Genomic DNA, 14,103 nt, shown 5'->3' on the forward strand with positions numbered 1-14,103 from the left:
CCTCTAAAGAACTGAGAGCTGAACACACAAACACTTTGAAAAATGCCTTTCTCTCTGCTCTCCTGCACAGACATGACATGGCATGAGTATCACAACACTCAGGCTCACTCAAAGAGGGTCCGTCTCGGACACAACTCGCTACACTATATTTAGAATATTTTCACCAACTTACCTTGCTGTCAGACAGCCTTTTCTGTCGGGAAAACCCCATTATATAAGTCAAATATTACTTTTTCCAAAGCAACCAAACTCCTTTAGCAAAACCACTAATTTTACCTCGCAGAACACAGGAGTTGTTGGTCTACTGCTGCCTCGATCAGTTAGTTTGTTTGAGTTATTGAGACTTTGGTGTTTTAAGGGGTTAGTTTTGGAAAAAAACAACATGTTAGTCCTGTCACTTTGAGTGTGTTAGCATGCTGATGTTAACATCCAGCTCAAAGCACCACTGCCTGACTACAGCCTCATAGAGCTGCGAGCACGGCTGTAGGTTTTAATGCATCATAGATACAGATATTTAGGGCCATGTTCCATTTATAGACATCACACATGCTGACTAAAACTCCACTGGGATAAAAATATTAGTGAATATAACATATTCATTACTTTGATGCTTTGATGATATGATCAAGGACAAGACAAAATGGCAGAAATTGCTGAATTTCTGAAGTAAAACTGTTGGCAGGCGTCCTGTTTACTGCTGCTCCACCCTCAGGAGGAACTGTTTGGAAAACTGCAGCACTCCAGGGTGGGGCTTCAAAACAGCAACAAAACAAGACTGCGATAGAAAAAAACCACCATAAATTAATATAGGCCAGTAGAGAAAATCACCCACGCATCAATCCCCTCGACTCTGTGTGTGTGGAAGTTTCTGTGCGCTGGCGGCGAGTCAGGCATCTTATCTGCTTTTTCTTATGCTGAGCACCATTTATACATTTTGCTGACGCTTTTATCCCCTGTGACTTACAATGACTGTAAGAACTGAATAAGCATAAATTCGTAGGTCGTCAACGCTGTAATCGACCAACAGTGAGGGGGACAAGGTTCAGAGCTGCTGAGAAAATGGACGGAAACACTCCCGAGTCGCTCAGAAGGATCACATATGTGATAGAGGAGTGCTGAGCGAAGGAGTCAGAGGACAGGGAGAAAAAGACAAGAGCAGTAATGTGATTTTGTGGCAGGTTAAAAGCAACACATGAGGGGATTTATGTCCCAGAGGAAGAGACTAAAGGTGACAGGGAGTCTAGCAAATGAAAGAAATGTTTAGCGTTTAATGTCTTCAAGAAGGTTTTACATAAACAGAATGTGTTTGCATTCAGGATGTGAGCCAGACAAACACACAAGGGAGAAATAAGACAACAAATAACAGATTATACAAAGAAAAATGACACTTTTCTTAAAAAAAAAACCCCAGTGTTGCATTTACCACAAACATCTAAGAGATAGAACAAATAGAAAAAAGAGCAGAAAAGATTACGAAGATTAAAAGATTATCAAAATAACTGAAATAATAACTGAATAACTGAATAAACTCAGTCAAATGGCAAAATCTGTCTTAGAATAGCAGTTTAAACATGTATTGTCATGATAAGTTTGTCTCTAAGACTCCTGCAAAGTTAAAACTGGTATATTGAGAGAAAACAGTAAAAGCCAAAAGTTAAACAGTAAACTTCAGTGATAACTGCAGTTCAAAGAGAAGAAGACTAAATCTTCCAGACTCCACAGACACAATTACTCCTCTTCAGTGGCAAAATGATAGAAAACATGCCTAAAGCTGTCGAAAAACAGGGACTGGGCATTGCTCTGTTCAGCTCATTCTGAAATCCGAATAGTTAGAAAAATGTCCCATTGGACAAAAAAGCCCAAATGTCCCACAAAGAAAATATACACTGTCCCTGGAGTTGTTAGTTCAGTGACTGTCCATGGTGCTGGATTGTGTTTTTTTCCTTACACCAAATGATGTTTCAAGCAATTTTATTGTCAAGGACAAATTTCCAATGTCGGAATAAAACTGTGAGCTTTTTAGTTTGTTCAAGCTGTCTTCTGCTCTGGCAAAATCAAACCTGTTTGATATTAGTAATTGGATATTCGGGTTAGGCTTACGATTGTTTTTTGAAGACTGAAATCAGCTGATTAAATCGAGTCGGGCCTGGTTTGCTCCAGCTTGGTAGGACCGAAAACCGGCAGCCACATGGCCCTTCATGGAATAGTTTGGACATGCCTGGACTAATAGGACATTTTTTTGGACTTTTAGGGTTTTAAAAATATGGGCTGTTGGAACAATGGCATGGCACCTGAAACCTGACATAAATATATATAAAATAATATAGAAAACGCTGCTAAAATAGTAAAGTAAAAAGTAAAAAAGCAAAGCCTTAAGCTGCCTTAAACAGAAGAAATCACAGTGAAGCAATCCTTTAAGGTGCTCAGGGTCACCAAGTAACCAAACACACAATTTTTATAACTGTAAGATTATGTCCAGAAGTTTTACAGCCAAAACAACAAGTGACAAAGCACTCTGATGTTGTGTTGACACATCCACCCTTCATGACCACCTCCCTACCTGAACTTTGTTGCTCTACAACCCTTCATGATTACTACAGCTTCCAGACTTTAACACAGGAGACTGTTCTTTGTTTCCATCCGACAGTCAACTGTTTTACTTTCTTTACTATGACCGTGATCCCTCCCAAACCTTAACCAGCTTTTTATTATTGTCAAAGACTGCCCAAAGAATTAATTTTGATCCAAACCGTGAGCTTTCCCTAAATTTAATCAAGTTGTTTTTATGTTTAAGCCCTAGTAAACTTTCTAGACATCATGGGGCCATGCCATTGCTCTGATGGCTCATTATTCTGAAGCCCCAATAAGCCTGAATAAAGTCCCATTGGACCAAAAGCCAATTTGTCCAACATCCCATTATCCTGATGGCTCATTGCTCTGAAAATACACACTCGCCCTGCAGTAGCACACTAACCATAAACCTACCCAATGGACAAATAACGAATGCTTTTGTTAAATTTGAAGGACTTGTTGGTTACTTCTTCTGTGTTCACCGACAAATATACACTCATGTGTGAGAAAACAAAATTTCTGGCTACATTTCTGTGCCGAGTAGTCTCAAAATGCCAGACAATTGGAGATCTAATCACCTTACCAATTGTCTGGGGATTTCTAAGAGAGGAAAGCACAACCGCCAACAAACCCTGCGCCCCTTCCATTTTTTGAAGGATGCACTGAACTGGAAAACAATATTCTTCCCCCATTCTCCTCAGCAGCAAGTGAACAATGTTATTGCCCCAAAACGAAGGACAGCCCTAAAGACTTTGGGTTGGTTTGGCAGCGTCTCTAATTGTTTCCACCCAGTTTTGGCAAAAAAAAAAAAAAGCTCAGAGATCCTCAGCCTCTACTGAAGCGTTTAGAGACTGTGAGTCTATGTCTACGCTGTGTGAATGTCCATTCTGTCCGTTCTGAGGTCTTTTAGTGTTTCATAATGTTTTCCTCTCTTTAGCACAGCTCTCACCATTTGGTTTGCTCACTGTTGGTGAGGAGGATAGCAGCATTAAAAAAAAAAAAAAAAGACGTCAATATATGAGCCATAAGCTGTCTTGCTGGCACACTTTAATGGAACTGAGCCATCATTAATGTAACTAGTTGCACCCGTTTTTCTAACTCAAATTGGAAAAGGCTCTAAATCACTGAAGCATCTAAAATGCAATGTCCCTATGGATTTGACTTCAAACTGTACTATATCTGGTTCTCTGTAGGAAACACTGCACGGTTTTGTATTAATTATTGCACACTAAAGGGGAACAACGAGAACAGATGAGTCTGCAGGAGCTGACACGCCCTCTGCTCTGAATCCCTGTTGCATTTGAAAGGACAGTCTCAGTACAGTGACAGGTTTATGCAAGCTAGCAGCGAGCCAGATATAGCTCCTCACAGATCGATAAAGTATTCATACGGTACGGAGACGAGGACGGCATAAAAGGCCTTTTTTTGACATATCGTTGCAGTGCTTCGTGCCTGGAATATCAATGAGGAGGAAGAGGGGAAACACCCACAGACGAGATTAGTGTGGATGATAGTGAAATGACAGTAAGGACAGAGCTCCTAATGTTTTGGAGTTTAATGGCATCATGGTGAAATTTAAAAATGCATCAAACAGAATTAATGCATTTTTAAACTTGTGATGCAGAGCGGTTCAGTCTCTTGTAGTGAGAAAAGAAAGTAATTTCATGTTAATAATTAGGAGTGAAAAATGTGTTTTGGACATAAAGCAGCACAGAGTTTCTCTTTAAATAATCCTCTGTCTGATTTCTGGCCTTGAGATCATGACTGACCTGAATATGTCTTCACATCACTGATGGCACAGGACTGGGTTACCAGCTGGTTTCAAACTAGTGACAGCTATTCACACCCAGCCCCCTTATTTTAGCTAGAAAGAGCGACAGATTCACTCCTGATAAGAGGCTGTGGTGGGTGGTGTGGTGTTGAGGGCGAGGCTTGAATCCTGCACCAGGAAAGTAAAGTTTGGCAGTGGAATAAAATTACAGTCAGCGAAACCTATACATTTACATTTTCTTTAATTATTATTTGGTTAGGTTTAGGCAACAAAACTACTTGGTTAAGTTATGAACAAAACTATTTGTTTAGGTGGTTTAGGGTAGGGAAAGATCCTGGTTTGTCTGGTTTGCCACACTGGCTATTAACACCACCTGCGCAACTGTCAATGTACTGGAGCTTCCAGTGTGGCCAACAGATATCATGAAATAAGATATCCAGGCCAAGACTTCCTCTTCCTTGCACTGGTCATTGTTTACAGTCCAGTTAGAAACTTGAGATGCAAGAATCAAGTTGCAGGGTCACCTCTATAAACAGATATCTGTATATGAATCCAGGTATAGTTTAAAAAGCTACAAAAGCAAATAAAAGGCTAAATTGTTATTAGACCAAAGCCACTGTCTCTTTTGCTCTCCACACAGATTTACCTGCATGCAACCAAAGCCTGCTGGTCGATAATACAGAAAATAAGACTTGAGAAAAACAGTGGCATGCTATGCTGTATAAAGGTGACATAAAATCTGATAAATGTTGATTTAAAGCAACACAGCACCTGTGATATTGGCGCTGCCGTGCACTAACCTACTTAGGCGAATGCTCTTGTGGTCGAGCTGTTTTTCAAAGTCTCGAATGGCACCCAGAGATGCATGTTTCCTGCGTTAGTGCTGCAGGATTTTCCGAGCTGTCTCTCCTGGGAGAGGAGAAGCAACAGCAGTAAACAGCGGTGGTGAAAAAAAAACAAACAAAAAAAAAACTACAATGATTTTGAAAGCAGTTTCGGGGTCAGACTGATTGGTAGAAATGTACCCAGCAAACCTCCTCTTGTTATTTTATTTTCCTTTATTTAACCAGGTGACAGTCTGAGAGCGTAGAGAGAGAGAGTATCTTGTGTGGTGTGCAGTCTGTCAGTCAGTTTTAGCAGGATCCTGACTGACTGATTACAGCCTCTGATGACTTGACACCACTGTGCCACCTCTGCAATTATGAGGTGACTATGTGATAGACCTACTAAATTAAGAGCACTTACACTTTACAGTGTATTAAAACCTAAATGCACATTATATACTACCAGAACAACATCACACTCTTCCTGTGTATCACCCTTCCACATCATTTACAAATATACAACTGCCTTCCACAGTATATTCTCACTAGAATTAAACAGAAAAAAACACAAAATAGACACGTAGCAATATTTAAGCTACATAAATCCAATAGCTCGACACACCTTATAGAATTAACAGCAGAATAAAGACGGACAAGATGGAGACGTATCAACATTTTAAAGTCTACAGCAGCTGCAGTCCACATACACACAAATGAAAGGAAAAAGAGAGCCCTAGCAGTTTTTTGTGCACAGTATAATGCACACACAAAAAGCTATGTTGCTAGGCAACACAGTGGTTATTGATGTTCTCCTCTGGACGGTGAGTTACAACAATCTGTGAGTTTGTTCTGGTACTTACCCATGTGAATAGCATCTGGTCAGTCCTGTGTTCCACGCTGTCCTCTCCAGTAACAATAACCAGTCCAGACAGCCTCTCTGTCCCAGTACAACCAGTTCACTCAGCCCATCATTCATTTCAATTTTATTTGTATAGTCCCAAATCATATAAAGTTATCTCAGTGTACTTTATATCTTTTTTTTGTTCCCCTGAGTTTTCATTTTGAGCTGAATGAGGCTCTGCAGTCTGGGATTATTGTGAAAAACAGCAGACAAGTCCTCACACACCTCAATGAAGGTACAAATCAGTGAAAAAGTCATGGCTAGGGGATTCACTACGAGCATTTCAGCATTTATCATTTAGCCAGAGCCATCATACACCTGCTGGTCATGCAACATTGTGGGTGTGTTTGACTTGGGTCAGTTAAGGCCTGAATATACTGCTAAACATAAGCAGACAGCTGCAGACAACATGGATGTATAGTAGATCTGTTTACTCTGCTTTCTGGGGAGTGCTTGAAAGGTGCATTTCATACATGAGCAGACGGTGTTTCGTAGCTTGTTGGAGCAGAGTGGTCACAGAGACAAGTGTAAAGAAGTCTGTTGGGTCTCAATAAACTGGCGGTAGGCCTAAGTGGCACCGTCTGCTGATGCAATTTCCATCACAAGGACAGGTTTGGGGAGTAACAGATTACATGGAACAAGGTTACGCAATTAGGATCGAAGCAAAAGCTAACTGTATTGCATTACAGTCAACAAATCCCATTAAAAAAGAACAAAATCAATTGTGTTTGTCTGTTCCCTGTCCTGTCTGCTTCTCAGCTCTTGTGGTTTCTACTGAAGACAAAAAAAACATCGTAAAAATAAATAGTTTTATTTCTCAAAAAAGATCAGTGATTTCCTAATTTGGCAACCGTAGTCTTAGCAAATGTTATTGAAACTATTTTTGGCAGTTTCCAGCCTGGATGCAAGCAGTGAACTGATGCATAATTTACTCACTGTTGCTGAAGATGTACTGCAACCTGCTTCCAGAAACAGCGAAATAACTGCAGTGTGTGTGTGTGTGTGTGTGTGTTTGTATATGTGCGTGACACCGCCCAGTGCTCTGTGGTGAGCTTTGATTTTCACAGTGAAGCTGCAGTGATGTTGTTTCTCCCCTGACAGGTTGTTCTGCATGTGTGATTGTGTGTATATAATATGAAAATAGATCTTTTTTTCTCCGTTAGATCTACCTCTGTTCTCCATCTTTTTAAAAAAAATCAGTTTGAAGCTGAAATAACCGCCATTATAACTGTCAAAAATGAGCCGTGTTTCCAACAGGATTCACAGTAAATATCATCAAATATAAAGCAATTGTAACGTAGCATCTTGTCCTCTCTGTGTCTCTCAGGATGTCGATCGTCAGCATCGTTGCCAGGGAGATCTTGGACTCCCGGGGAAACCCCACTGTGGAAGTGGACCTTCGCACAGAGAAAGGTGACCGCCGTTGAATCTGTCTGCAAACATTAGAGGGGAAAAATAACATAATGTTCACCGCGATGATGCCTGCTCGGATTCATCATGTCAGAAATTTGCCAAAAAGCGTTAACAAAGCTTGGCAGTGCAACAGCATCTCTGCTGTAATTGTAAATTGTTTGTGACATCAAACGACTTTCATTTGACCTCTGTCCAGATCAATCAGTTCTCAGTTAAGGGAAGATCGGGGTTTAGAGTTTCTTTTGCAGGATGAAGACATTGAGTATGAGCTTGTTTCATAACCCAAGATAAAAACAAATCAAATTAAATTTTACTTCATAGTTAAAAACATTTAAGCGATATTTCACGAGAGAATGTACTTTACTGACATTATTAGCACAACAGTGATGCATTCAGGACCAGTGTGACTGTTGAGTCAGCAGCCAAGAGATCTAGAGATCGTAGGATTTCCCAAATTGAACAAATGCCACACATTCAACACTGAACTGCTCTGTTAGCTCAGCCTTGCTGTAATATTGTTATACCTGCTGGAAAAAATAATTCTTCCCTGGACAAATTTACCTACTACGTCTGCAAACTTCACATGTACTTTTGTTTTATTCCTGTCAGAGACTCACCGGCGCAGCTGATGGAGGACACTGAACAGTGTTTCTCTGTGATCCAAACATTTCCAGTAACTCCAGAGCATTGTTAAATCCAAAAATCAAAATTTATTGAAAGAAGATAGATCTCCAAAAGTCACAACATGGTTTTATTTAATGAAATATTTTGCTTTGATCCGTTTCTTAGTGTTTAGCCTTTCAAAAACAACATGTTCGCTGCTGTCACTGTTTGAAATGAGCACATTCTGAATGTCTAGTTGGTGTCAAGGACTACCTGTTGCATAATTCTGTATTAAAATATCTAAAAATGTTAGACCTTTATTATATATTTTGTTGTGTTGTGTACCTACATTATCCCATGTCAAAGTCAGCAAACATGACTAAACATCACATGAATAAAACAATTTAAAAAGTGGAACAGTATTTATCTTGATATTGTACAGATATGGTTCAAAGAGTAAATAAGTAAAATTAGATTAGTTTTAGGTATTTTATTTTTCTGAGTCATCAGAATATTTTTTTGGCAGGTAACGCCGCACGTCGCCTCCTCTCCTCTTCCTCTGTATTTACCTTCAGATGCCGCTGAAAGTGTGACCACGTTGGCTGTTTTTCTGTAGCACTTAACTTGGCCGTGCGAGTGTTTGCAAACAGTGTTAGTCATATCTAGCTTTGCTTCATCTTTGTGCTGAATCTCTGCCCAAAGATCATTATTAGCCGTGGCAATTTTACCTTTTGACCCGTGCTCACGAACACAAGCCGTGTGTGGACTTATGAATATGAATAATTAACTAGAAAAATGTTGGCAGTCGATTTTCTTTTTGCTAAGTGGGTTCAGCCATCAAAGCAATTAAATTGTTTTCATCAGTTTGAACGTCATACAAGACTCAAGAATTCAAAAGTACAATAGATTCTTACATTAAACTTAATTCCTGACCTTGGCGCAAAAAAATAAATTTAAAAGTCCACATTCTAGTTTTTCCAGCCTTATATCACTGTCTTACAAGCATTTACACACATTTAGCGCAGCTCTGAGACTGGCTGTCTCTTGTTTTACGTCTTTACTTTTATTAATATCTCAAAATCATTGCCATGGCCACTGAGGTGTCAATCAAACAAAGAAAAAAAAATTATGAACTGCATACTGCCTCCATCCAATTGTTGCATTTACACGAAACTTTAATTCTTTCTCTCCGCGTCTCTGTCTCACCTCCAGGTCTGTTTAGGGCTGCGGTGCCCAGCGGAGCATCCACAGGGATCTATGAGGCTCTGGAGCTCCGAGATGGAGACAAGAGCCGCTTCAAGGGCAAAGGTACAGAGACAGATCGTCTGTGTTTGCATGCATATTTTCATTTTTCAAAGAAGTTACAACTGCTTTATGTGACTTTTTTTTTATAGAACAATTCCCGAACATTAAAACAGATCCCTCACTTTTTTCTGTGAATTATCTTGAGTAACTGGGTCATGATTTTTTGAGAGAGACACTGGTTTTGAATGTTTCAAATGTATTTTTGTTGTTGCTTGTAGTAACACAGGACTTGTGCCATTTAGTCCCGTTATATCGTAGAGAAGGCAGACATCTCTACAGCTGATATCTCCAAAACTCTGCAACTCACACCAACAAAATCTAGTTGGATAAATAGCACTACAGGCCAGAGGGAAAATCTGCATTTTTGATTATGGAGTGAATTGTCCCTTTAAGTTCAGTGCACGTTCCTTTTAGCCCTGGTTTCGTCTCCACCAACTTGAGGAACATATCTTGTTCTTCTTCTTCAGAGGAAAAACTAGTATGTAATGTCTAAGTGGCTGCCAGAGAGCAGCGCTGCCTGAGCAGTCAGAGGTTCTGCGTCTTGCTCAGTCCACACTCCGTACTGGACTTGAACTCACCACACTCTGATTTCTCGAAACTACTGCCCCCCCCCTTTAGAGGACAGGTTCTCCAGTTTCTTCAGCAGTTAGTTGTTAACTTTGTCTGCTGTTTGGTGGTGGACAGGTAGTGTTCAGAGGGTTTAAAGGAATATTTTGACATTTTGCGAAGCTGTTTTCCCCGTGTTTCCAGTCCAAAATTACACTTTATTTCAATTACTAACATGTGCCTGTCAAAACTCTTCACACAGATGGTGAAACAGAAGTCTATGTGGTCTAAACTGTGAATCATTTTTCGAACCAGTTTTCCAAAATCCATGAACTCTTTGCTTATTCATACTCCACCACCTGCACAACATGATGAGCAGCACATTTTTAAACTGCTGACACAACGAAGAAACACATTCAAAACAGAACCATGGCAAATTTCATCCATTTCTGCAGTAAGGATGTTGAAATATATAGGAAATAAATATATAATATATAAATAATAACCATTACCAAACAGACAAAAGGGTTTGATGACTTTGCAATGAAAGGCAGGTTGGTTGGGAAAAGAAGAGTTTTGCAATACAGTATTATAATTACTGTAATATAGCATCTTTGGAATTTCTGTATTTTTCACAAGTAAATTACTACTGTATGCAAAGCTATAGAAAAAATAAATGATATTGAAGCAAAATGCCGCTTTTCTGATTAATTCTTGTTATAATTTTTGAACAGTTAATGGAGTGAAATGGTGTTATTGTTACCGTATTCTATGATAAAATACTGATTTATATAGAAAATTACTTCCCTGTTGCTCCCTGCTCTTATCATTTTATAGGTCAGTGTGTTATGAGTGACAATATTTGCTTTCTAAATGAAAATTGTTGCCCGTGTTTTGGTCCAACACGCTTATTTTGACACAAGTATGAAGTGTTTGAGTGAGTTTTGGGGGTGAGATCAACTGTTTGGATGCATGTTGCAAACTGTATGAAGATTTTGAAACGGTGGCTTGTTACCAATTGCAAAAAAAAAAACCAAACAAACAAAAAAAAAAAAACTAAGCTAATTGCCTGATAGCCCTAGCTTCATATTTAGCATACAGACATGATAAAAGTATAAATCCTGAGAGTAAAGCTTTTAACAGAGCTTGTTTGTTTAAAATGGCTCTGTAAGTTGCTGCAGGATTTCAGTTTCCCTCCTCTGATTCATTTCCCTTCGTTTGTTTTCTCTTCCAGGTGTTTTGAAGGCAGTCGGACACATCAACGATACTCTGGGTCCCGCTCTTATAGCCTCTGTAAGTCACCAAAATCTTCTGTATATTTGTCAATAACTCTATTTAAATATACAATGTCTGACTGGTGCGTTCTGTAAAAGTCTCTGACCAGAGACTTGAAGAGGGAACAGGGTACAAGGTTGTTCTTGTTAAAAGAAAGGAAGGGAATTTACTCTTTTTTCAGGTCATAGCACTGAAAACTATAGTGTTAGCAGAATATCTGCTCATGTAAGTTTCACTGAGAGGTTAATAGGCTATAAGAAAATTAGGTAACGCTTCAATTACCATGTCCCATAATTTTATTGCAAATAGGTGGTCATTACCAAGTATTATATTAAAAATGTCTTAGAAATTACCCACAAAGGACTCCCAAATTTTATGGTCAATTATGTGATAATTAGGAAGTGCCATTGTCATGTAGTGGGTGGTAATTACAAAGCAACATATATGAAATTTCTCTGAGTTTACCCCCAGATTTCATGGTAAGGATGTGATCATTTGTGTTGTTTTCATGCATGTAGGTAGAAACAGTTGAATATATATTTTACTTGTTAAATAACATTGGGGTAATTTTCAATAAATTGGGTTAGTTTCTAAGAAATTTCAGTTATGCAAAGTATTTACCGTGAAATTTGGGGTAAATTTAATTTCAAATAGGTGAAACAGTAATTACCACCTACTGGCATGAAAACGACAGAAATGTCAAATATGTTGCTTCATAATTACCACCAACTGCATGAAAATGGTACTTGGATTTTAGTTTGATGAGCACATTTCTTACAGATTTCCAGCGAGTGAACTCCAGGTTACAAGCGTCCTTTTAGAAACCTGTGTGTGACATCAAGGATGTTGTGGTCATGTGTCTCCACACTTTATGTCCAGATTGAATCAGTCATATCAGTTACTGAAGCCGAAAGTGACCAAAATGAGAACAAAACAACCTTGAGCAGCAGGTGACGCCAAGCGCAGATTCAGTCGATCGAAGTGCAGATGACAATCACATCTGGATGGCAGACAGGAAGCTGTGAGAATAAGATAAAGTCTTCTCAGCTATCAGTAACGGTGGAGAAAAGTGTGTGTGTGTGTGTGTGTGTGTGTGTGTGTGTGTGTGTGTGTGTGTATGTGTGTGTGTGTGTGTGTGTGTGTGTGTGTGTGTGTGTGTGTGTGTGTGTGTGCGTGTAGAGATACTGTGAATGAAAGATGATAATGTGGATCTGTGTGAGAAAAAAAAACGTGTGAGTGAGACAAGAAAAGTGAATGAATTGTGTGTTTATGTGAGTTTGTCACAAAGTGTACGAGTGTGTGTGTGTGTGTGTGTGTAATAGTATGATTCAGATATCTGCAGCAGTGCATTATGGGTAGTCTCTTCCAGCAGCAGATGTTTTGCCAGAAAATGAATCCCGGTGATCAGTCAGGTGGGAAAAAAACCCCCAAAAAACAGCCGAACAGCTTCAAGCTCCTGAACGTCACATCAGGGAGACGGATCAGTCCGGTTACACCAAGAACTTTAGACATAAAGCATTTTTATCCGACTGATTCAAAAGCAGACATTTGAAAAACCCGAGTAAGGGTAGAAGAAATCATCAGGAGAAAAAGCGAGAATTTGAAAAAGCTTTCCTGGTTAGAGACTAAATTAATGACTAGAGGGAAAATCATGGCTGGTGACAGATGAGCACAGTGAAAATGAGGATAACCAGTCTGAATGTTGATGGTTTCATTATTTTATACACATTAGTGCAGTCAACATTTACTTCATCATGTTTCATCATGATCATCACGCACATATTAACTTTTATAATAATAATTATATCTTAATTTGTATAGAACTTTTTTTAAAACAAAGTTTACAAAGTGCTTTATGTACATTAACCCCCCTCCACCAAAAATACAGCAGTAATTAAATAATAATACAAGATAAAAGTTAATTAAGATGTAAAAGATACAAACTGAAAATACACCAACAAACAGGCATTCAACAAGTGTGTGCCAAAAACTTCTATAAATAAATAGGAGTTTTATTAGTCTCACAACAGGGAAATTTATGGTGTTAGTGGATAGCAAAAAATATAAAGACACATCAATAAAAATATAAAAAATATAAAATATAAACAAAAGAGACATCTTTTAAGTAACATATATGACAGTTAAGATAGTCAAAAAGCATTTAAGGCTAGTGGAAGAAACTGTATTGTTGCTTGAACCTCGGCGATGGGATGTTCTGAAAAGATTCTGTTCAGTCCAGAGTTTGAGAAACTCTGATTTAAAATATTTCATGTTTAATATAGTTGGTATAATGTTATAATTCATGGAATAATAAAGGGTAATATGCTCTTAAAGGACAATTCAACACTGCACTTTTAATGTCAAAATGTATCCAATAGATTCCTGGGGATTTTTTTTAATAAAAACTTGTAGCCATGATAGAAAAGAAAGTATCAAAAGGTTTTGCAGGTTTAATATCAATGCAGGTTGTATATTTCTCCCCCTGTGCTTGTTATTACAGTGTGTTTGTGTATCTGTGTGTCTGTAGGGCATCAGCGTGGTGGAGCAGGAGCAGTTGGACAACATGATGATCGAGATGGACGGTACAGAAAACAAATGTGAGTCAAAACAAGTCACGATGACTAACATCACATCATCAGAGCCCACCAGCCAGCCGGAAAACCTCCCTCTCACAGCCGCTCAGAGTCCACTCATGTGAAGTCAACACGGTTTGAAAAATGTTTTTACCAAAGGCACGTTTGTCATAAAATGCCAACGAGAGGCATAAATACAGACGGAAACAAGACAGAGCGAATAAATTGCTGCTCCAAAAACAGGCTTTGGCACGGCCAGCACAAACTCACATCCTTAATGAATAAATGCACTGTTCATTTATTTTAATCTTCAATCGAGCC

General features: G+C 38.9%; 1 protein-coding gene across 2 annotated transcripts in view; it reads left to right on the top strand.

Annotated features, from left to right (window-relative positions):
• Positions 1-14,103, top strand: part of LOC146313364 (gamma-enolase) — a 32,399-nt gene that overhangs the window by 6,291 nt on the left and 12,005 nt on the right. For both annotated transcript variants that reach the window (XM_084738330.1, XM_084738329.1), the window contains exons 2-5: positions 7,395-7,480; positions 9,296-9,391; positions 11,169-11,227; positions 13,737-13,806. In XM_084738330.1, coding sequence (XP_084594456.1) covers positions 7,396-7,480; positions 9,296-9,391; positions 11,169-11,227; positions 13,737-13,806 — 310 coding nt within the window. In that variant the 5' untranslated portion in view covers position 7,395. The remainder of the gene's footprint in view (positions 1-7,394; positions 7,481-9,295; positions 9,392-11,168; positions 11,228-13,736; positions 13,807-14,103) is intronic.

This window comes from Lutjanus erythropterus, chromosome 16, assembly GCF_056507025.1.
Source record: "Lutjanus erythropterus isolate fLutEry1 chromosome 16, fLutEry1.hap2, whole genome shotgun sequence".
NCBI classification, from domain to species: domain Eukaryota; kingdom Metazoa; phylum Chordata; class Actinopteri; order Lutjaniformes; family Lutjanidae; genus Lutjanus; species Lutjanus erythropterus.